Source organism: Ictalurus punctatus, chromosome 6, assembly GCF_001660625.3.
Source record: "Ictalurus punctatus breed USDA103 chromosome 6, Coco_2.0, whole genome shotgun sequence".
NCBI classification, from domain to species: Eukaryota; Metazoa; Chordata; class Actinopteri; order Siluriformes; family Ictaluridae; genus Ictalurus; species Ictalurus punctatus.
The window spans coordinates 4,687,501-4,709,227 of NC_030421.2; the positions used below are offsets into that span (position 1 = coordinate 4,687,501).

A 21,727-nucleotide genomic window follows, 5' to 3' on the forward strand; every position below is an offset into this window, starting at 1 on the left:
CAGGTTAGACAACTGGGTCCGAGCGTCTCTTAAAACGGCGGGTCTCGTGAGGTGTTCCCGGTACGCGGTAGTTAGAACGTACCGAAAGATCTGGCAGAAGATACTATACAGGAGCATCCGTTCCACCGCCAGTTTCTACCCCGAGGCAGTCTGATTACTCGACTCCCCACTGCCTCGTAACACCTAACCCAATGTGACTCAGTACCACATCCCACCTGCGCTTTACAAACCCACATCAATCACTTGTTATCATCTAACCTGTATTTGCTCCCAATATTGCTGCTAAATGTATCGCTTCTACACGACACAATAGTTTACACGCTACAGCCCGTGTCCTGCGTATCACCTCATATTACCTCCAGTAATATTATGTCATATATTTTGCTATTGAAATGAATAAATTAGGCAGTGTTAGTATTATTTCTCTGCTAGTTTGATCTGTTTGTATTGTTTTATTTTTTTATTTTTTTTATTTTAATGAATCAGTACAGTTTAGACCAGTATAATTTCTAGGCATTCTTGGTTAAAAAATATATCTAAAATAGTAGAACACAAGTTTAAAGACTTGTTATTGTTTATAGTCTTGTTATAGTCTTTAAAGTCTATATATTAATAAAAGGATTTTGCATGAGAAAGCCTCGTTTCCTTTTATTTCGCTTTTCCTTTCCACACAGTCAGCAGGAAACATGATGTAATGCTGTTCCTGCCCACACAGGGAGGGAGGGAGGGAGGGAGGGAGGGAGAAAGAAGTCTTATTAACCTTCTGAGTCTGAGTGTTTTTTGTTTACACAGCAGGAATGACAGACGTGTGCTCATTAGCTCAAATGTCTGGTGAAGAAAAGGAGAGGAACAAGTACTAGATTAGTGTGGAAAAGCGATCGCTGTGGCCGTTTGTGTAAAAAGCTGTCAGACTGGCTTTGAAAATCTTTAATCCACTTTGTGGACTTTGTAGTGGTAGACCACTGGATTACAGTCTGATGTGATTGAAGCTCAAGGCTACACACACACTCACACACTCTCACACACATCCTTTGCACGCAATCACATACACAAACACACACAGGCACGCAACCTTGTACACCCCCACATGGCCCCTCCTTCATCCCAGAGTCTCATATTTCCTGTTGTGCCTGCGAGAGGCTCAGTAGGAATGCTAAGAGCTCGAGTACCGGGCCTGTTCTTCTCACATTCCTCCTCCTTCTTTTTTTCCTCCAAAATCTGCTTCCTCTAGACGTAATTAGAAACTTTTAAGCTAAAAATGCCTCGTCTTCTTGCAGCTCTCTGTCTCCAGATTTATCTTTGCAGCTTTTTAGGACCAGTGGAAGGAGGGAAGGTCCTGGTGATGCCCGTGGACGGCAGCCACTGGCTCAGTATGAAGATCTTGGTGGAGGAATTGTCTCGGAGAGGACATGAAATGGTGGTCCTGGTTCCCGAGACAAGCGTGTTGATCCATGGCTCTGACGCGTACGCCGCTCGGAGCTTTAAGGTTCCGTACACCAAGGCTGAACTGGATGAAAGCATGAATAAGTTGAAGGAGGGCATTACGAAAGCACCGCGGATCTCTGACTTATTGGAGAACATCATCGGGCTCCTCAGCTTCACGAACATGCAGGTGAAAGGATGCGAGGCGCTGCTGTATAACGAGCCTCTGATGCAGAACCTGCGCGAGGAACACTTCGATCTCATGCTCACCGATCCCTTCCTGCCTTGTGGCCCCATCATCGCCGAGGCTTTCTCCCTTCCCGCCGTTTATTTCTTGCGTGGGCTTCCCTGCGGATTGGATCTGGAAGCCGCTCAGTGCCCATCGCCTCCGTCCTACGTCCCGCGCTTTTTCACAGGCAACACCGACGTCATGACGTTTTCTCAGAGGGTCAAGAACGTGCTCATGACGGGATTCGAGAGCATCCTTTGCAAAATATTTTTCTCCAGCTTTGATGAGCTCACCAGCAGATATCTCAAGAAGGATGTTACGTTCAGAGACGTCCTCGGACATGCCGCAATTTGGCTTTATAGATATGACTTCACCTTTGAGTACCCGAGACCTGTAATGCCCAATGCGGTCAGAATTGGTGGCATCAACTGTGCCAAGAAGAATCCTCTGCCTGCCGTGAGTCATGATAATTAATTAATTAACGTATAGTAGCAGTAGTAGTGAATCATACATTTCGGCTGAATTACATTAGCAACGATGTTTTTCTATAATATAACGTCACTAAGTGTTGGATTTCGGACGCTCTGACCCAGACGTCTAGACATCACTTGCAAATTTTTCCTGCTTCCAACGCATCAACTTCGAGAACTGTCTGTTGAACTGATGTTATTCACGTCACCTCTCGGTGGTTTTATTGTTGTTTTAATGTTATAAATAGTGTTAGTGTCAGGGTTAATGTCCATATAAGGCATGAAATAATCTCAGTATTGCTGGGTCATGCTGAGCTCCTGATAATGTTTAAATTTCATCATCAGTGAAATCAGGGTGAAGGTTAAATCCTCATGGTAATCTGATTCAGAGTCTGTGCGTGTGTGTGCGTGTGTGCGCGTGTGTGTGTGTGTGTGCTGTGAACAGAGAAACACACTACAGATGCTAATTACAGCTAATTCATTTTCTTGTAGGAGGAAAATAATTCGATGGAGAATCAAAATAAAACATGAACCGTCATGATTTGAAATCCCCGTTACAGGAAGTAGTACATTATATACGTAGGTGATTTATGAAATGTTAGGAATATACAGTCTAGCTCTATCTATATGGCATACTCGTGTAAAGATCCGATCAGTTTTTATCCGAGCTGTGTATATTTAGGTGTAGTTCTCTTCAGAGAGGCGGAACGAACTACGTGTTTGATTGGTCGGATTTACACAGCGTTTCCCTCCTGACCTTTACACAGTTCATCAGGTACGCTCGTGTTTTTATCAGCTGTCGCAACCTTTTAACGACCCGCTCATTTATCCACCGCTACCTGGTGATGTAATGAAAAAAATGCTTTAATCCCTTCTTTAAACATCTCCACCATGTAAGCAGATACAGTGACCAACATCTCTGATACAATATATACTTATATAATGATGATTAATGTTCTATAAACCTGAGATTTGCCATCAGAGCTGCTTTCGCGACGCGTCGAATGATCTTCGCTCTCGGCTCGATTCGGAAGCACGACGCACCGCTGATCGCTGTTTCCTGTGCAGGATCTGGAGGAGTTCGTGGACGGTTCTGGAGATCACGGCTTCATCGTGTTCACTTTGGGCTCCTTCGTGTCCGAGCTGCCGGAGTTCAAAGCCCGGGAGTTTTTCGAGGCTTTTCGGCAGATTCCTCAGAGGGTGAGGAGAAAATCCATCTTATACGTTATCGTAGAGCGAGTGATAACTGACTTTAAACACAGTTCTGTCTAATCATTTCCTGTGATATTTATCGAGAAACGGCATAAACGTGACGGTAAGCTCTGAGGAAGAAAACACTTCATGTTGTGAGGTTATAGTAAAATAATCAGCGAGCGGGCGGTGTAATGAAGCGGCGTCACCGATAATGATTTGATTTTCAGGTTCTGTGGCGATACACCGGGGTCATTCCCAAAGACATTCCTGAAAATGTCAAAGTGATGAAGTGGCTTCCGCAGAACGACCTCTTAGGTTTGTTTACACGTCCTCTAACCGTAATAAATAGACACCCGGTCCCCATTTTCTCTCACACACACACACATCTATCTATCACACAGGTCTATGATTATCGATTATACCGTACGTTTCCAGCTAACACTACTTGGATACTTTGGTCAAAAACTCACACCGAAGGTCATTAACACACAGTTCCTGTTTTAAACAGCGTTAAAATTTAAATCTGAAAGATTCGAGGAAATCTAATGGTGCATGATAATAATTTCCTTTTTTCTTTCCTTTCATCGCCGTGTTAAAAAGCACACCCCAAGGCTAAGGTGTTCATCACGCACGGAGGAACCCATGGCATCTACGAGGGTATCTGTAACGGCGTGCCGATGGTGATGATCCCGCTGTTCGGAGATCAGGTAGACAACGTTCTACGCATGGTGCTGCGTGGAGTCGCAGAGAGCCTGACCATGTTCGACCTGACCTCAGAGCAACTGCTGGGGGCACTCAGGAAAGTCCTCAACAACAAGCGGTAACAACAAAGACATTTCAATCAACAGTGGTGTAGACGCTCCACGTAAATGGATTAAAAACCTGTGTAATCGTTGATATGGTGAAGTTTTATTAAAGTTAGGAGATTGTTATTTACCGTTTATGGAAGGAGTCTCCAGCGTCAGAGGCTCGGGTGGTAGAGTGGGTTGTCCAACAATCGTAAGGTTGGCGGTTCGATCCCCGGCTCATGTGCCTCCACATGCCGAAGTGTCCTTGGGCAAGACGCTGAACCCTGTAGAACGGTAGAACCGCTAAGGTTAAAAGGCGCTATAAAAGTGCAGACCATTTAAGACTAACTCTGCTTCTCTGTTTTCCTAGAACAGCACAACACACAATGTTTTATATCAAACAATCATTTGTGTGCTTCGTGCTGATGAAGACTGTGCTGTTTTTCCCGTTCACAGCTACAAAGAGAAGATAACACAGCTGTCTTTGATCCATAAAGACCGTCCGATCGAGCCGCTGGACTTGGCCGTGTTCTGGACCGAGTTTGTGATGAGACACGGAAGTGCCGAGCACCTGAGACCGGCCGCTCACCACCTCAACTGGGTTCAGTACCACAGTCTCGATGTCATCACCTTCCTCCTGCTCGTTCAATCCACCGTCGTTTTTATCGCCGTCAAAACCTGCGCGCTCTGTTTCAGGAAGTGTTTCCGGAGGGCTCAGAAGAGCAAAAAGGAGTGAAACGGCCAGTGAATGATCAGGAATGGATTTGGTGCCGTCTTTAATTAACGCCGATGGTTTATCGGCGTGATGTCATACTGTGAAAACCTGAAATAGTTATAGTGTTCTCATCACCACGTTCAATTTAATATTCAGGGGTGCCAGCAATTATGGTTTAGCCATTGCAGTTACGGTTGTTATGATGTCACTAAAAAAAAAGAGCCACGATTCGCTCACATTCACCCGGTGAAAAGCGGATTCACAGAAGGGGAAAGGACGCAGAACGTGAACCATGTACTAGTTTTCCAGTAGCACTTGCTTTCACTTCACAGTGTACTTTTCTTGATTTTAAAAACCAATTTAAAATATAAGTATTTGTGTCAACAGTAAAGTGTTGAATAGTAAACAAACAAAAAAATATATACATTTTATTATATACATTTTGTAATAATCGTATAAAATAAGGTTAAATGCTACGCGTGATCATTTTTGCTGTCAGTAGGATTAATCCTGTCCACATTCAAACTCGGGTTGTTGTTTTTTTCTCTCTACAGTCCAAATTGTCTCTTTAGCAATATCGGCGCCTCTGAATACGCTACAGGATTTCTTTAAAAAAAAAAAAAAAAAAGACTTATAATAATAATAATCTTGTCTTACTTTTTAAAGAGATAAACAGAGATAAACTACTGAAGGTGCTCCATTTAACACAGCTTCTAATTTTCCCCTCACGTATCATATTGTTCTGTTCGGATATACAGAGTTGATGTACTGGGTCGGACGATTGTCATACCGTGAATTTACGTTGCTGTTCTACCTCTTGAACATGGCTTCCTCCACCCGGCCTTACACGCTGTAGATGATCAAAGCAGATCAAATGAACCAGAATTATTTAGTGTAGGAATTTACCGGAAAAGCAGATGAATGTAACTGTATAAGATGCTTAGTTTTATATCACATAAGCTATCGTTAGCGTAAATCCAGTGTCCGTATCAAACGTCAGATTTTTAACGTGACCGAAAGCCGTTATTCGTAACAATGCGTCGTTGTTTCTATTGTAACAGCGGTTTCTCTGTAACGTGACAAGATGCGTTTTGTTTTGTTGTTTTTTTAAACTTCGAGAGAAAAAAAGAGAGGCTTTGTGAGGGAGCGACTGTTTACAGCTAGTACAACATTACATGTGACTAGAAATGGATAAAATAAAGTATGACGTGTTTACTCAAATATAAAAAAAAGCAGCCGTGGGATGAGAAAACACCTGCGGACGTGCTGTTATAGGAAACTCGTCACACTCGTTATTTTCCTCTATCTGAGCACCACACTCTGAGTGTGTTATTCCTTACTTATTGATATTTTAACATACACACTTTGAGCATTTTTGTTTTACTTTGTGATAATGAAGGAAACGTCTAGAATATATATTTTTTTGTCATTTTTGTCGTTTTGCACTCAGCTGTAGTGAGTAATGCTGAACTCTAACTTCAGTTTAAAGCTAAATGGACAATAAGAATGGAAACGAGACAAGTCGAACAGTGATGCTAGACTGTGATTATTGGCTCTAATAAGCTATATTATTATTATTATTATTATTATTATTATTATTATTATTATTATTTCACACATGGCTTTAAGATTTGGCCATTTTTGTTTGTATTAGGTTTAATCGTTATTATAAATTCTTTTAAAAAAAAAAATTGATGATGAAAATAGTGTAAGTTGATTTCCTGTCCACTTTAACTGAAAGACAGAGAAGGACTTTATTTGTTAAAAAATAATCGGCTGTACGCGATGTGTTATAAAATCGGTTTTATTTTCGGTAAAAAATGGAACAGGATGAAAGTATCCCAGATGCTGTTTTATTAATTAAATAGCAGCGTAAAATTTTGATGGTGTAGAAATGATCCAGCAGAATATATTTTCAAAAAGCTTCCAAAAATGTATATTTTCATGTATATTGATTCAATTGATAAAATTCTTTGTTTGCTTGTTTGTTTTTTCAGTACACACGATCCAAAAATAAAACCATTTCTTTTTTTTTTCCATGTGGTTTTATTCATGTGGTGAATACATCCTCAGGCAATTTAAAAAACTAAACTAAAACTAATTCTTGCATGATATTGGCTTGAGCTAAGGGAGCGGTGTTAAATCCAGCACCACTGCCTGACAGTTTAAGGCCATCATTATATACACAAATATGAAATATAACGGGATGCCAGTCCACTGCAGGGCATCATACACACACTCCACCTACACCGACATGTTTTTAGGAGACGCTTTCCAGCATGACCTTCTGACTGAAATATATTTCTCTTACACAGAAAAACTTACATACAAAGTCTTCCACACCTTGTTATTTGAAAGTCATGCCATGCTAATGATGATGCTAATCCTTATGATAGTTTAACTTTGTAAACTCTAGCTAAACTTTACCCTACAGGCCACCATAGGTCATGGGGGCGGAGCCTTGCAAACATGGGCAGGAAATGGGGTAGACTCAATGAGTATAAAAAAATTCAAATGTTGAACCCACCCACTTAACGGTTAGAAACCTATCCTGCTGAAAAAATAACCCAACACAACAGAAACCATCACAGACATTCTAATGGTTTCCACTACAAATACCATTACAAACCATCAGCTAACCAAAACATTACCGTTACCATTACTGGTCCTTAATGGTATCCACTAGACATAACATGCCACCAATAGAATGCAACAAATTACCAGTAGAGACCTACAGGGACGATTACAGTTTCCATTAAAACTAATACAACTCCCATTATAACCATTAAAACTGCTTCAAATTCTTTGAGGGTTTGTTTCTCTCTTGGGTTTTATTCAGCAGGGTATTCTTAAATAAATATATATATACATACATATATATATATATATAAATATATATATATATATATATATATATATATATATATATATATGTGTGTGTGTGTGTGTGTGTGTGTGTGTGTGTGTGTGTGTGTGTGTGTGTGTATGAAATGTCTTACCTCGTGCACCTGTGAGTAATTTCTGACAGAGAACTAATTTATTGCTTCGTCATGTTTATTAAGTTTTCCTGTATAAATGAATAAAGTCAGATTTTACAAGGTTAACCTTATCCATCAAAGTAGAAATATGTAAATGTAAAAGAAAATGTATTAGCATAAAGAGCTAACAACACAACAGCTACTTCTGTGGTACAGTTCCTGTGATGTGTTCCTGGGAGAAGGTCGGGCTGGTTTTATTCTCTCTCCACTAATACAAACATCAGATTATTTAAGAAAAAGAAAAAAAAACTTATGATCTGAAATCAATTTCATTCATATATCACATTTCAGCTCAAAATGTTCTTCTCACAGATCCAGACAAACCGGTCATTACAGGAAATATCAACCCAGTTCAGGGCAGATTTAGACCAATAGCCAGATAAAGCACAGTCCTCATCACCTTTGCTGTTGGGTTCTCCATCACCCCAGAACCTGAAAGAAGAGAAGCAGTGAGTGAATCCAGTGTGTTTATGAGGGTTTTCAGTCCTCCGGGTCACACTATATCTCTGATTACACTCATTATACTCAACAGTTGGGAAACTCCTGTTACTTAAGGTGAGTCTGATTTCCATCAGGCGTTCATTTAGAAATGCAATCTGAAGGTTCATATTTAACAACGCTATCAAACTGGATAGCAGGCACAACCACTGCAGTACAACATTGTCCACCAGCTTGTTTGTTTGCAGCTGAGGGTTTCGGTTCCAACTAAACACTGTACGTGTGAAAGCAGCTTTAAACACTAGGTAATTCACATGCAAGTCATCATCAAGATGATAACTTACCAGACTTATACCAACATCTGGAAATGTGAACCGGATAACATTAATAACGGCCATTATAAGCAGGGTTTAGTATGGTGATCTCTTACCCATTGGTCAATTCTGTACCATCCACCCATTTCCAGACCCCTTCCCTTTCTCTGTCAGTCAGACCAATCCAACCCGCCTCACCTCTTCTCCACACATCCACAAAGTCCTGGTGAGGAGTAACAACTCATTAGACGTTCCAATAAACATTGTCCAACACGGGTCAGGGGTTACGAGCAGCACATTTTCCATGCAGTCCTTTCATGAATCCAGAAACGTTTATAGTTACAGAAAAAGCAGACAACAATATTCTATAGGATTGTATATATACATCTTATAGTGTGGACCAGATGGACAACAAATACACATTCGGCGTTTATCAAATAAGAACATATTTTCTCGATTCAGTTAAAAATGTTCTCTCTGACCTGTTCCTCTCTGCTGTTTATGATCACCAGGTCTGCTCCTCTTCCCTGGCAGTCGTGTCTGCTCTCATCCCAGCTCTTCTTCTCAGTAGAGATGTAGTAAATACTGGAGCTGAAGTATTTCCATCCTGGTGTGTTAATGTCTCTCTCTGTCCAGACAGAAGATTAAAACACAAGCACCTTCATAACAGCACTGCATTATAACCACCAACCAGTCCATCAATTAATCCACGCGTGTGAGTTCTGTTTCACGCGTCCTAAGTGCCAACTTATAAACACCGGGATACGTTCATGTGCACATGCAATACTAAGTCCACTAAGTCACATGGTGATTGTATGACTTAATATTGTACTATAAAACACCATAGCCAATGATCTGTCTCTTAATTCTAATCACCTTGTGCCCCCACCCCAATTGGTCTAGGTTATGCAAGTGTTAAACAATGCCCCTGATGGTTAGGAGGAGTGAAATGCTAGTTATGTATGTAAGTGTAGTTTTATAAACACCAGACAACCACCAGGTATCCCTGTCACTCGGAGCCATAGGTGAACTGCCAGTAACCGAGAAGGTGAGAAGGAATAAGAGAGCCATTCATGGGGGTATTTTAAAGTAAAATACCACCACACACGCATGGTGGCTTAATGGTCAGCATGTTCGCCTCACACCTCCAGGGTCTGGGGTTTGATTCCCACTGCAGCTCTGTGTGTGTGGAGTTTGCATGTTCTCCCCGTGCTCCGGGTACTCTGGTTTCCATGTCCAAAGACATGCATGGTAGGCTGATTGGCGTGTCCGTAGTGTATGAATGGGTGTGTGAGTGTGTATGTGATTGTGCCCTGTGATGGATTGGATGCTCCCTGGGATAGGCTCCAGGTTTCCCCATGACCCTGAAAAGGATAAGTGGTATGGAATGTGTAGATGTGCTGCATCTTTTTGAATTTAACACAATGTACAGTCACTCACTCAGCTGAGAAAGCCCCCTCTGGAGTTCTTCTCTGTTCTTCTGAAACTGGTCTCTCTCTTCAGCCACTTTTTTGTTACTGGTCTTTAACCGTTCATTCTCAGCAATCAGATTTTTGTAACTGGTCACTAACTGGTCTCTCTCTGTAGTCAGGTCGGTGTAACTGGTCTCTAACTGATCTCTCTTCATAATCAGATTATTGTAACTGGTCTGTAGATGGTTTCTCTCTGTAGTCAGATTATTGTAACTGGTCTGTAGATGGTGTTTCTCTATAGTCAGATTATTGTAACTGGTCTGTAGATGGTCTCTCTCTGTAGTCAGATTATTGTAACTGGTCTGTAGATGGTGTTTCTCTATAGTCAGGTTGTTAAAATTGACCCACAGTATTGCAGTAGCTGCCAGCAAGAGAAGAACCAGCATCAGCAGACACATAGCCAGTGTGAAACATCTGCATCCTACCATGCTGGGTTCTAAAGTTAGAAATAAATAAACACTGTATATATTATCTACATAGAATGGTGTAATACTGATTTGGGATTTTGAATGGGTTTGGATTAGTTTATATCTGTGTATAAATGTGAGTGTGTGAGCGTACCTGAAGTCATAGTTTCTTTCTTGCATCCGGTCACTTGAGTTTCTCTGACTTGATTCATGTAGATATCTTCACATGAATTCCTATCATCCTTAAGAACAGCTGAGCTGCTGCCTGGCAAAAATACTATGTTTTCATAAACCGATTCACTCATGTTTTGTTCACGTTCCCGTCCGTAAAAAGACGCTGAATCTACAAAGAGCCTTCGATGTCTTTTACTTGGAGATCTCTACAGTCTTCAATGCAGCCTCCAACTGCTCAAGCCTGGCGAACTTTCAGTGGTTATGTAATAATTCTCTGTTTTCAGGACAGGAAGTAGAGGTGAGATCTTACTGAAACTCCCCACACACCAAGCACCATGCACCAAGCTCTATACAATGTTTTGCTATAATAATAATTTATAAAATAAAAATAAAAATAAAAATAATAAAAATAATTTCCTTATTCTAGCACAAACAGGACAGCGTCTATGAATAACATCATGCAAGAGAGGAGAAGAGAAGTAGAGTAATAAAAACAGTACCATTAATGGTGTAGGACCTCATCTTTTGTTTATGTTCTCTTCCTTAAAGACGCTGGATCTACAGAGAGCCTTTAATGTATTTTAACTTGTAGACCTCTACAGTCTCCACTGCAGCCTCCAACTCCTCAAGCCTAATGAACTTTTGGCCGTTATGTGAAAATTCTCTATTATTAGGACAGGAAGTAGAGGTAAGATCTTATCTCCTCACACACTAAGCAACATTCACAATCAACTTCGAAACAATAAGCAACACTTTCTGAAGCCCAGCTCTATACTATTTTTTACTACCTTTCTGCTACATGCTCTATAGCTAAATTGGAACTTTAATTTCTCTTAAAAGTCACTCAAAAGTTTTGGAACAATGAGCCTTCAAGCTGTTTTTCACAAAAGGTGTAGCTCCCTACAGTCCACCACAGCCCCCAGCTCTGAAAACCTCCATGTGTGGTTTGTGAAGAAACAAACCCCCAACAAACTCTGTTCTCATCACAGGAAGTTGAGGTGAGACCTAATCAAACTTGTCAAGTGTCTAGTGGCTTACATCATACACATGCATCGCTTTTTGAGGCCCATATCTATAACTACTCTCTTTGCAGTCTCAGTAGACATGGCCACTGGATTGCATGAGTTGTCTATGTCAGAATTTGACCCTCAAAATATTTACATTCATATCATTATGCAGATGCATTTTCCAAGAACAGCTTACAGAACATTCTCTCATACTAGTCAATGTACTTTTATTTTTACTATATGTAAATATCATTTTTATTTGCTTACACTTACACTTGTATTCTTGTATCTATGGTGGAACGTGTCCAGGATGTGGTCAGGATCAGGGAAGCTCCAGAGTAACACAAGGCACGACACAGAAGAGTTCACCCCTGATGGGACACCGGTCCATCGCAGGACACTGTTCACACACAGTTACACCTAGGGCCAATTTATCTTAACCAATGCACCTATCCACATGTTTCTGGACAGTGGGAGGAAACTGGAAAACCCAGAGGAAACCAATGCAAAGAAGGGAGTACGTGTGAAACTGATGACAACGTGGGCCATGTTCAGCCTGGGGATGGGAGACACTGACCGAACATTATATACATGATGGAATCTGTTGATGAGAATGGGCCTGGATGGTCTAATGATGGTAAAGATTGATTAGGCGTGTCCTTCTGTGGCTCAGTAGGACCAGCTTGAAGAACCATGCAAGTGCTGAAAGGTTTTTCCCAATCAATAATATCATTTCTGGTGTTAATTAAAGTAGTGCTGCACTCGTTAAACGCATTAATTAGAGGAAAAATCCATTTGGAAATCAGGTTTGGACGTTTAGATTGAGTATTATATACAGTGTCTTGGATATATTCATTGAAGAGTTGATCTTTTGTAATGTTATAACTTAATTGGGGATTTTATCTTTTCATGTACACAATATGTGTAACGTTTCAAGGTGCAAAGTATTTTTTATTTTTATTTTATTGTGACACAAATGTTAATTGCACAGTGGGGCAGACTTTTGTAGATTACATAAGTATTCAACCCTGAAATGCTTAGTTGAACCTCCTCTGGCTTAAACACATAAATGTGCAAAATCAAAAAATAGGATTTGAAAAATCTGATTACGCAATGAAGCCATCAGATCAGATAAGGTTCTCCATAAAAGTAGAAATATGAAATATAGAAATATGCATTAAGTCATAAATTGTATCCAAAAAAGCAATAACACGACAGCTTTACTTATTTAGGGTCAAAGTAATTAAAAAAATTATAATCCCTAATCAATTGGTGTTTTTCACTCGTACAACATTTTTAGATATTAATTCTCTTCTCACAGATCCAAACATTCTGCAGAGCACAGGATACATCAAACCAATTTGGTACAGGCTCAGACTGATAGCCAGATACAGCACAGTCCTCATCCCCAACATTGTTGGGTTCACCCTGTCTCCAGAACCTGAAAGAAGAGAACTGGTCTTTAGTTTGTTTTTGATGGCGTTCACTCATCCGTGTCAAGTTAAATACTTCATTATACTACTTATAAATACACAATTTCTGATGCTTTCACGCCCATACAATTCCTTTTGTCAAGTCTGAATCAGAGTTTAAACTCTGGCTAAGGAATGTGTATGTCTGAAAATGTCTTTGTTGAAAGTTTTGTAAAACATTTCATTTGTTGGTCAGAAATACAGCAACAGAAAGAACTGAACAAACCAAGTGTGCATAGAAATCAGAAAGATCATCAAACACAGAGAAAATGGAGCCATCGTTAAATGAATGGTTAGATATTTATTCAGTGCTGTGAAAAAGTATTTGCCCCATCCTTATTTCTTCTGTTTTTCTGTATGTCTCATACTAAGTTCACTTCAGATTACCCATCGACCAAACCCAATCTTACTCATCCTCTTACCCATTGGTCACTGCTGTACCATCCATCCATTTCCAGACCCCCTCCATGTCTCTGTCAGTCGCACCAATCCAAGCAGATTTACCTCTTCTCCACACCTCAACAAAGTCCTAATGAGGAATAACAACTGATTAGACATTACAATAAACACACCACATACAGAAGGAGTCTCCAGTGTCAGCGCTCTGTAACAGTGGTAAAGCCTTAACTTAAAGTTGTCCAACACTTTTCGATGTAGTCCTTTCATGAATCTAAATAAGTTTACGGTTACAGAAAAGCAGACAAGCCACAACACTTTCCTCAAGTGCCTGGTGGTTACCGAAAAAAAAACCCAAAAACCCTGTATATACACGTACTCCAGTTTCTACCATTAGAGGCTTGACTGCGCTGTTTGAATGCATTTATATTGACTGGCACAGGAGAGAAAACAGCTCACTTTCTAATGATCATTATAGATTATAAAAACATGCTGTTTTGACCAGAAATTTTGGTGGCACCTTTTACAAATACAAATTACTGATGTTCACTATATATATCTAAATTAGCTAAATCGATCAACATACATTGACAGATTTCATTTCACTTTAAAAGTCAAGTTTGGTGTTCCACAAGGTTCTTTTCAAGGCCCACTACACATTTCTCTATATATGCTACGTCTATATGCAATTATTCATAAACATGGTATTAGCTTCCACTGTTATGCTGATGACACAAAGCTATACAGACAAGAACATTTTTGAAAATCTTTCTCGATTCAGTTAAAAATGTTCTCTCTGACCTGTTCCTCTCTGCTGTTTATGATCACCAGGTCTGCTCCTCTTCCCTGGCAGTCGTGTCTGCTCTCACTCCAGCTCTTCTTCTCAGTAGAGATGTAGTAAATACTGGAGCTGAAGTATTTCCATCCTGGTGTGTTAATATCTCTCTCTGTCCAGACAGAAGATTAAAACACAAGCACCTTCATAACAGCACTGAATCCATGCATTGATTGATGTGAGTAAATAATATAATTCAAAGTGAACAAACAATCACATACCCAGTTGAGAAATCCTGTTCTGGAGTTCTTCTGTCTTCCTCAGAAACTGGTCTCTTTCTTCAGCTGATTTTTTATAACTGGTCGTTAACTGGTCTCTCTCAGCAGTCAGGTTGCTGCAACTGGTCTGTAACTGGTCTCTGTGTGTAGTCATGTTGTTATTACTGGTCTGTATTTGGTCTTTCTTTGTAGTCAGCTTGAACCACAGTATTGCGATGGCAGCCAGCAGAAGAACAATCAGCATCAGCAGACACACCACAGCCAGTCTGTAGCATCTATGTCCTGAGGTGTTTGGTTCTAAAGCCAGAAAGTACATTCATATGTATAATCTACATACCATGGTGTAATAATCCTTTGGGCTGTTATCAGGTGAAGTAGTCTGCGTATAAATGTGTGTGTACGTACCTGAAGTCATAGCCTCTTTATTGCTTCTGGTCACTTGCATTTCTATTACATCTTCATTTGCGTAGATATCTTCATACGAGTCCGTGCTGTCGTTTAGATCAGCTGAACTGCTGTGTGCTGCAAATCTCGAGTTTTCATAAACTGATTTCATCATCTCCCTATAAAGACACTGGAACTACAATGAGACTTCAATCTGTTTTAAGTCTAGATCTCTACAGTCTCCACCGTAGCCCCCAGCGCTGAAGAACTCTGTGTGTAAACTGGGCAGGAAGATGTGGTGAGACCACATCAAACATCATCAAACACTTTTTGAGGCCCATGTCTACAATTACTCTCTTTAGACTCTCAATAGACATGGCCAATGGACTGCATAAATTCTCTGTGTCAGAATTCAACACTCAAAACCTTTACATTTATATCATTATGCAGACACTTTCCACCCAGAGCAGCTTATAGAAGTGCTTTATAGTCTACATCATAGACCTAAAAGTCATCATACACCTAAAAAGTATCATTTTATGTCCGTATACTTTACTTGAGTATTACTGAAACCCAATACTTGTATTCTTATACTTGTATCTGTGGTGAAAAATATCCAGGGTGTGATCAGGGTCATGAAATCATAAAAGGCCCTAATGCTCGTACTGAAGATCTTTTCAGCACACTCAGTACTGTTAAAGCATACAGCTGTGTGTGAGTAAAAACTCATAACACATTGAATTTCCAAAACCGTATTTGGAATGATGAATTTCTAAATTTAATTGGGACTATAGAATTCAAACATGCACTTATAAATTCTTCTTCATCTTTTCTAAAAAAAAAAAATTATTAGACAAAGCAAGTGTCAAATAAAGCATTTTTGTTTTGCTCAACTTCATGCAACAGTAACTTTACTTCACTGTCGATGACAATCATCTTCTTGGACCTTTTCACACGCTTCATGCAATCCGCAATAAGCAGTGTTCAGGAGCCGAGTGCTCCGATTTTGACCATTTATGATTATACATGGGTGCTTATTTATGCAAAGTAGTGTGGCCGTGCATCATCACGTCAATTCAGAATGTGTGATATGTATATATATGTATTATAATATTGTGGTTGTCAAAGGAGTGACGATTAGTTTCCTCTCTCAAACTTGTCTCACATCTGGACACAGTTTAGTGTGCTAAAGAGCTAATTCATCTAATCTAATCTCAGATCTAATTAATCTTTTACAACCTGTACAAAATGTAGCATTTTCGGTTTTTACAAAATCAAAAAGAGGACATGTTAAACCTGCTGCTCTTTTCTTTTATTTATTTATTTATTTATTTATTTATTTATATTAGCTTTAAATCAGAGAATGTGTGATGTGATATATGTTCGGCTAGTCTTAAAATATTAATCAGGTATTTAAAAAGCACAAGCCGTGCTGAAGATTAAAAGAATTAAATCATACAAAAATCTCTGCACATTTATAAAATGCATAAACGTGTGTAAGAGTAAAGATGAGAATTGTGTTTGATTACACATATATATCCTGTTTTTTTTTTTTTTTTTTACTTTTCTTCTGGACATAAATACTGAGAATAGATCACATTGTTGTGAGCCTGGTAGCTGTGAGGAAAATCAGTATGCAGGGCGTTCTAACTTCTCTTCTCTTCCAGTAGTTTCAGAGGAGACTGTACTTAGTACTGTACATAGTTCTTTTACAGTGTTTATTTCTGATGCTGTTTATATCAGCCATGTTGATTTGGGGAACTCGGATTTGAGAAGAATGCCCAAACTTGTCTTTTCGGTTGCTGTGCAAAAATAGTAACAGCGCCATCTATAGCATAAAGTGCGAACAATGTTTAAAAAAAAAATCCTTTCTTTAAATATCCTTTCTTTAAAATAATTATCGTTTGCACTGTTTGGTGTGATGTAAATTTCTAAATAAATTGCATAATATTTCAGTTGCATTATGTAAGAACAAATAATTGAAATTGTAATTGAGAATAATTCATAAAGTTGAATTTTTTTTTATTTTATTTTTTTTAGTAGTAGTAGTGTGGTAAAGGCATTCGGTTGAAGAAAATTCATAATGTCCATTTGGGGTCATTTGCTCAAAAAGTTTGGGAGCCCTTGGGCTAGAGCACACTACTGAGCATGTGCAGAGTGTGTGTCACCTAACCACTGTAATTCATGGTGTTACAACTAACCCCAATCTCCCCAACACTTCTGTAATAGTTTCATTAAATATAACACATTTCTGTAGTGTGGAGGGGCAGACTGATATTGTCCAGACCCCCCCCCCCCCCCTCTCTCTGTGTGTGTGTGTGTGTGTGTGTGTGTGTGTGTGTGTGTGTGTGTGTGTGTGTGTGTGTGTGTGTTTAAAAGAAAGAAAGAAAGAAAGAAAGAAAGAAAAAACTACAGCGGGAAACAATCCTTCTTCCCTTTTTTTCTTTTAGTTTGCTTGCGGTTTGTAAACAACAGATCAGTGCATTACCGCCACCTAGTGGTCCAGTGTGAGTATTTTCTTTTTCTAACAAAACCTTTTTAACGGTTTTATTTGATTATTTGCCATAAATTTGATCGTATTTTATTTTATTGCAACCATTTCATTGCTGCACGTACAGAAAGAAGGATTAATTAAACAGTGACAAATAAGCTTGTAAATGTCTTCAAAGATTAGAAAAAAATATCAATAATGACAACAACAACAATATATCAGTAATAATAAGTAACAACAACAGCAAAAATCTACCACAATTCAAGGGTTACCAACAAAATGGTAATAATATTTCAATAGTCTGTTTTTTGTTTTTTGTTCTGTTTTTAATGATAAGATTGAGATATTTAAGTATGGAATTAATTTCTACCATCAAAATGTTAAACAGTTTCTTCAACTTTTCCCTGCTGTCCACGCCCACAGAGGTTAGCTACACTTACATACAGTAATCTCTTATTTATACTTATTAGTAGTTCTACATTTATTTTTTAGATAAATAAACACATTGACATATCTTAGATACTATCTTAAACTTTAAATCTTCTTGTAATCTTGAAACTGGAGGCTGTAATACTGATCTCTGCCTCTGGGTGTCAGTAAACACACACACTCTTCTATAAGACGGTGGCAGAAGAAGACTTCCTGATTCCTGGGTTTTCCAGGTGGGAAGTGTGTGTGTTACAGTGGAGTCTGTGTTCAAGTGATTGAGTGTGTTTGTGTGTATTACAATGCAGTGTGTGTTCAAGTGGAATGTGTGTGTGTCTTACAGTGAAGTGAGTGTGTGAGTGTAAATGAAAAGCTGTATAATAATGATGAATAATGTTGTTAATGAAAGAGGAAGCCTGACCTGTTCTGCTCCTGTAGCGTTAAAATCCTCTAACGCTATAAACTCCTGTGTAATAATGTTACTGTTAGTGTGTGTGTTCTCACTTTCACTCATCTCCAACATAAACAAAACACACACACACACACTGTACTATAATACACACAGTACAGTCCACTTCACTTGATGATGTTCCTTCTGAGATTATAAAAGCAACTTTTTCTGAAATTGGCCCCAGTATCCAGGTGTTGATAAATTCATCTTTGGATGCAGGGGTGGTCCCAAATTGTTTTAAGCATACTATTGTTCAACCTCTGCTTAAGAAACAGAGTTTGGATGAAGGTTGCTTTAATAATTATCGCCTGTCTCTAAGCTATCGTTTCTGTCAAAGCTGTTAGAGAAAGTTGTGCAGTCACAATTGATCCTGTTTTTAAATTCAGCTAAGTTATTGGAACCTTTACAATCTGGTTTCACTGCTTATCATAGCATGGGGTCTGCTTTGTTAAAAGTGTCCAATGACGAAAACTAGCAGGTGTTGCTGGTTAAGCTGGATGCACAGTTTACAGTACCAGGAAACACTTTATACTGGTCAGGATCACGGTGGATCCTCCTGGGAACACTGGGTGTGAGGTGGGGACACACCCAGGATGGGATGCCAGTCCATCACAGAGCACAATGCACGTACTCAATCACACCTATGCGCAACTGAGCATAGGAGGGTAGAAGAAAACCACGCAGACACAAGGAGAACATCTGAAAGTCCGCAAAAGCGGTAACCCAAGTTCAGGCTTGACCCATCTCTACAGTCACAGCTGGTAGCAGTCCTATGGCCAGAACCAGAAAAAGGACTAGCAGATGGTCAACACACCACTTGCATGGAAAAGGCTTTAATCTCCAGCTATAAACCTACAAGGCGGATCAAGAAGCTTTAGCCATGTCTGTATCGGGCAGCCAAACTCCGAGGCGCTCAGACATGCTGCATGAGTTGAAGGAACTTCTTCATAGTATGGAAAAAGCACACAAAGCTGACATCCAGACATACATCTCAGGTCATCTGGGTCCGAACATCCTCACTCATAAACCCCTCTACTATTTGGAACAAGCCCAAGCGTACAGACACGGGCCCTTCTCACTCCCAGGAAAGGAGCAAAATGGAAGCTAAAGTGGAAGAAGCGACTGACGCTCTGCACAGTTTCAGCATAAACACCAGGCTACAGGAGCTGAGGATCGAGGAAATGCCAGAAAGCATCAGTGGGGAATTGCTGAGCATTGATCTGAGGGGAGTTCTGGACATGACACAGCTAGCTAAGCTGAGAAAAGCAAAGCAGGAAAGATGTGCAGTGTCTAGCATGGTGGAACAGGACAGCTGCTTGTTCTCACTCTCACACGAAGACTTGCTTACCTGGAGCGATCGACTGCGCCGGAGGCAGCGCTTTGACACTCAGGTTTTTAACCATTTCCCCTCAAGTTCTTCCCAGGTTAGGAACCTCGGTATCATCCTGGACTCTTAACCAAGCAAATAAATTCGGCCGTTAAGAATAGTTTTCATCAACTACGGATTATTTCTAAACTTAAAGCATTTTTGTCTTTCTGAGATTTGGAGAAGATTATTCATGCTTTTATCACATTGCGCTTAGCTTACTGTAATTCATTATACTCGGGTCTTCCTCAGTCATCTCTGGCTCGTCTCCAGATGGTTCAGAATGCAGATGCGAGGCTGTTGACCAGGGCAAAGAAATATTATTGTGTCACCCCAATTTTAGCATCGCTCCACTGGCTCCCGGTCCGTTTTAGGATTCAGTTTAAGATTCTGATGTTTGTTTTTAAAACTCTTAATGATCAAGCTCCTTCCTATCTCAAAGGTCTTCTTACACCACATTCATCTATCAGACTTCTAAGATCTTCTGATAGATTTCTTCTGTATGTCCCTCGATCCGGTTAAAAACTAAGGGGGATAGAGCTTTTTCAGTCGCCGCCCACCTACTGACATGTTTTTAGGAGATGGGAGCTTTCCAGCATGACCTTCTGACTGAAATATATTTCTCTTATACAGAAAAACTTCCATACAAAGTCTTCCACACCTTGTTATTTGAAAGTCATGCCATACTAATGATGATGCTAATCCTTATGATAGTTTAACTTTGTAAACTCTAGCTAAAGTTTACCCTACAGGCCACCATAGGTCATGGGGGCGGAGCTTTGCGAACATGTGCAGGAAATGGGGTGGACTCAAGGAGTATAAAAAAATTCAAATGTTGAACCCACCCACTTAACGGTTAGAAACCTATCCTGCTGAAAAAATAACCCAACACAACAGAAACCATCACAGACATTCTAATGGTTTCCACTACAAATACCATAACATACCATCAGCTAACCAAAACATTACCATTACTGGTCCTTAATGGTATCCACTAGACATAACATGCCACCAATAGAATGCAACAAATTACCAGTAGAGACCCACAGGGACCATTACAGTTTCCATTACAACTAATACAATTCCCATTTTAACCATTCAAACTGCTACAAATTCTATGATGGTTTCTCTTTTGTTTTTTCAGCAGGGTATTCTTTAAAAAAAATTATATATATACATATACATATATATATATATATATATATATATATATATATATATATATATATATATATATATACATACACAGTGCATCCGGAAAGTATTCACAGCGCTTCACTTTTCCCACATTTTGTTATGTTGCAGCCTTATTCCAAAATGGATTAAATTGATTAATTTCCTAAAAATTCTACAAGCAATACCCCATAATGACAACATGAAAGAAGTTTGTTTGACATCTTTGCAAATTTATTAAAAATAAAAAAACAAAAAAAAGCACATGTACATAAGTATTCACAGCCTTTGCTCAATACTTTGTTGAAGCACCTTTGGCACCAATTACAGCCTCAAATCTTTTTGAGAATGATGCTACAAGCTTGGCACACCTATTTTTGGGCAGTTTCTCCCATTCTTCTTTGCAGGACCTCTCAAGCTCCATCAGGTTGGATGGGGAGCGTCGGCGCACAGCCATTTTCAGATCTCTCCAGAGATGTTCAATTGGGTTAAAGTGTCAAGGACACTCAAGGACATTCACAGAGTTGTCCTGTAGCCACTCCTTTGTTATCTTGGCTGTGTGCTTAGGGTCATTGTCCTGTTGGAAGATGAACCTTAGGTTTTCATCAAGCATGTCTCTGTACATTGCTGCATTCACCTTTCCCTTGATCCTGACTAGTCTTCCAGTTCCTGCTGCTGAAAAACATCCCCACAGCATGATGCTGCCACCACCATGCTTCACTGTAGGGATGTATTGGCCTGGTGATGAGTCTTGCCTGGATTCCTCCAGACATGACACTTGTCATTCAGACCAAAGAGTTCAATCTTTGTTCAATCTTTGGTCTGAGATTCGTTCAGGTGCCTTTTG

The 21,727-nt window shown here is 39.6% G+C and overlaps 2 protein-coding genes and 1 long non-coding RNA gene across 3 annotated transcripts; 2 read left to right on the forward strand and 1 right to left on the reverse strand.

Moving 5' to 3' along the window:
* Positions 1-1,258: 1,258 nt before the first annotated feature.
* On the forward strand, positions 1,259-4,839 carry ugt (UDP-glucuronosyltransferase). The gene is given in 5 exon segments (NM_001200233.1): positions 1,259-2,107; positions 3,190-3,321; positions 3,543-3,630; positions 3,916-4,135; positions 4,560-4,839. Coding segments are annotated over 5 exon segments (1,569 nt in total).
* Positions 4,840-7,809: 2,970 nt separating this feature from the next.
* Positions 7,810-17,256, reverse strand: LOC108266558 (uncharacterized). Its single transcript, XM_053680745.1, has 10 exons — positions 14,995-17,256; positions 14,593-14,886; positions 14,338-14,483; positions 13,563-13,669; positions 12,971-13,109; positions 10,642-10,867; positions 10,049-10,516; positions 9,091-9,236; positions 8,725-8,831; positions 7,810-8,288 (listed from the first exon to the last, which is right to left on the reverse strand). The coding sequence occupies exons 1-10, from the start codon at positions 15,146-15,148 to the stop codon at positions 8,144-8,146; spliced, it is 1,932 nt and encodes a 643-aa protein (XP_053536720.1). The 5' UTR covers positions 15,149-17,256; the 3' UTR covers positions 7,810-8,143.
* LOC124628276 (uncharacterized) lies at positions 10,917-12,792 on the forward strand. Its single transcript, XR_006982721.2, has 3 exons — positions 10,917-11,349; positions 11,502-11,659; positions 11,978-12,792. It is a non-coding gene; the product is annotated as an uncharacterized LOC124628276 (long non-coding RNA).
* Positions 17,257-21,727: the final 4,471 nt, after the last annotated feature.

Bases quoted from the DNA above. Each gene is read 5' to 3' on its own strand.
- LOC108266558 (XM_053680745.1), bottom strand. From the start codon at position 15,148: ATGATGAAATCAGTTTATGAAAACTCGAGATTTGCAGCACACAGCAGT. The intron at 14,887-14,994 runs GTACGTACACAC...TTCTGGCTTTAG, and splicing joins TAAAGAGGCTATGACTTCAG to AACCAAACACCTCAGGACAT. The intron at 8,832-9,090 runs GTCAGAGAGAAC...ACTCCTCACCAG, and splicing joins TAAACAGCAGAGAGGAACAG to GACTTTGTGGATGTGTGGAG.